At 62.9% G+C, this 259-nt stretch overlaps 1 protein-coding gene across 1 annotated transcript in view; it reads left to right on the forward strand.

Annotated features, from left to right (window-relative positions):
* LOC104080161 (electron transfer flavoprotein subunit alpha, mitochondrial) overlaps positions 1–210 on the forward strand; it is a gene marked incomplete at its 5' end in the record, with an annotated part of 19,406 nt that extends 19,196 nt beyond the window's left edge. Inside the window, one exon of the mRNA XM_009582457.1 lies at positions 172–210. Within this exon, the coding sequence (XP_009580752.1) occupies positions 172–210 (39 nt within the window). The remainder of the gene's footprint in view (positions 1–171) is intronic.
* Between the last annotated feature and the right edge of the window lie 49 nt (positions 211–259).

The following is a 259-nucleotide window of genomic DNA, read 5'->3' on the forward strand; positions in this document are numbered from 1 at the left end:
AGAACTGGGGAGTGCTGTGAGCTGGGGTGACCCACAGCCCCTGGAGTGGTGTGCTGGGCATGAGGGGTGGGAGGGTGGGGAGTCTAACTGGGGGGGTCGGGTGCTGCACATGGAGAGTTTGGGGGGGGGTCAGAGGGAGAGCACGTGCTACCCTGGCACTGATGTTTGCAGGCGGTGCCGGAGATGACGGAGCTCCTGAAGAAGAAGTGAGCGACAGTGATGGACCCTGCACTGCAGTTGGGGTGTGGGGTGGGGAATA

This window comes from Fulmarus glacialis, unplaced genomic scaffold, assembly GCF_000690835.1.
Source record: "Fulmarus glacialis isolate BGI_N327 unplaced genomic scaffold, ASM69083v1 scaffold20327, whole genome shotgun sequence".
In the NCBI taxonomy this organism is placed as follows: Eukaryota; Metazoa; Chordata; class Aves; order Procellariiformes; family Procellariidae; genus Fulmarus; species Fulmarus glacialis.